This window comes from Buceros rhinoceros, unplaced genomic scaffold (genome assembly GCF_000710305.1).
Source record: "Buceros rhinoceros silvestris isolate BGI_N320 unplaced genomic scaffold, ASM71030v1 scaffold37613, whole genome shotgun sequence".
NCBI lineage: Eukaryota > Metazoa > Chordata > Aves > Bucerotiformes > Bucerotidae > Buceros > Buceros rhinoceros.
In genome coordinates, this window is record NW_010405985.1 from 1 (window position 1) to 1,418 (window position 1,418).

The following is a 1,418-nucleotide window of genomic DNA, read 5'->3' on the forward strand; positions in this document are numbered from 1 at the left end:
ACAACCTCAACGGGATCCTGGCCGACGAGATGGGGCTGGGCAAGACCATCCAGACCATCGCCCTCATCACGTACCTCATGGAGCACAAGCGCATCAACGGGCCCTTCCTCATCATCGTGCCTCTCTCGTGAGTGCCGCGGTTCCATCGCAGTTCCCCCACGGTTCCGCCGCGGCGCCGGTACCGGTGTTACCGATTCTCTCCTCTTTTCCCCCAGAACTCTGTCGAACTGGGCGTACGAGTTTGACAAATGGGCTCCCTCCGTGGTGAAGGTCTCGTACAAGGCGAGTGCCGGCGATTCCATGCTCCTTCGGCTGTGGGGGGTCCTCCTCTTCCTCCTGCTCTTCACTGCAAGAAGGAGCTGGAGGGTCTGGAGAGCGTGGGGAAGGGTCTGGAGAGCGTGGGGAAGGGTCTGGAGAGCGTCTGAGGAGCAGCCTGGGGAGCTGGGGGGGTTGAGCTGGAGCACAGGAGGCTCCGGGGAGACCTTGTGGCTCTTCACAACTTCCTGCTCCTCCTCCTCCCAGTCCAAGAGCGTTCCCAGTCTCCCGGGGGAACTGGGATGTTTCCTGGCGTTAAAGCCATGAATCTGCATGTTTTCACCCCGTAACAGTGAAGGGATCCAGCTGCTGGGTCTGTCCCCAGAACAATGGTCCCATGGGGACAAACCCAACGTTCCCCACCCCCTCACTGGAAGTTCCCTCCTGGGTTCACGTCTCTGCTGGAATTTCTCCCCCCAGGGCTCCCCGGCAGCCAGGCGGGCCTTCGTCCCTCAGCTCCGCAGCGGCAAGTTCAACGTCCTGCTCACGACGTACGAATACATCATCAAGGACAAGCACATCCTGGCCAAGGTGAGTCCTGGCAGCACCCGACCGTGGTCCCTGTCCCCGTGGGGACATCGCCCGGGTGGTCCCTGGCCCCAAATCCCACCCTTTCCGGGGAGGTTTTCAGCTCCAGAGCTGCCTTCCTGGGTTTGGCTCCACATCCTGGTGCAGCAGGTATCTTTTTTGCCCAATTACTCAACTCCCAGGATGGTGGATGTTCCCTAGAACCCCCCCGAGATCCACCATGGCCCAGCGCTGGAGGGGGTTTTCAGGGCTCATCCTGCTCCGGGTTGGTTCCGCAGGGAGTGGGCTGGGATTAGGTTCACCCTGATGGTCGGAGCTGATGGGTCTAGAAGGGAACCGAATTTCCTCCCACTCTGTTGAGGTTGTTCACGGCCCCAAAACCTCAAGAAACACTAAAATTCCCTGTTCGTCGTCACGTTGACCGGATCCACCCCGGAGCCACCAGCTCTGCCCTCGGGTGCGGTTCTCTGGCCACTGCCACGTCCCCCGTCCCCTCCCTGCAGATCCGCTGGAAGTACATGATCGTGGACGAGGGCCACCGGATGAAGAACCACCACTGCAAGCTCACCCAGGTC

The 1,418-nt window shown here is 60.8% G+C and overlaps 1 protein-coding gene across 1 annotated transcript in view; it reads left to right on the top strand.

The window, feature by feature from the left end:
• Positions 1-5: 5 nt before the first annotated feature.
• LOC104491494 (transcription activator BRG1-like) overlaps positions 6-1,418 on the top strand; it is a gene marked incomplete at both ends in the record, with an annotated part of 1,712 nt that continues 299 nt past the window's right edge. Inside the window, 4 exons of the mRNA XM_010133930.1 lie at positions 6-127; positions 216-282; positions 736-846; positions 1,347-1,415. Of these exons, the coding sequence (XP_010132232.1) occupies positions 6-127; positions 216-282; positions 736-846; positions 1,347-1,415 (369 nt within the window). The remainder of the gene's footprint in view (positions 128-215; positions 283-735; positions 847-1,346; positions 1,416-1,418) is intronic.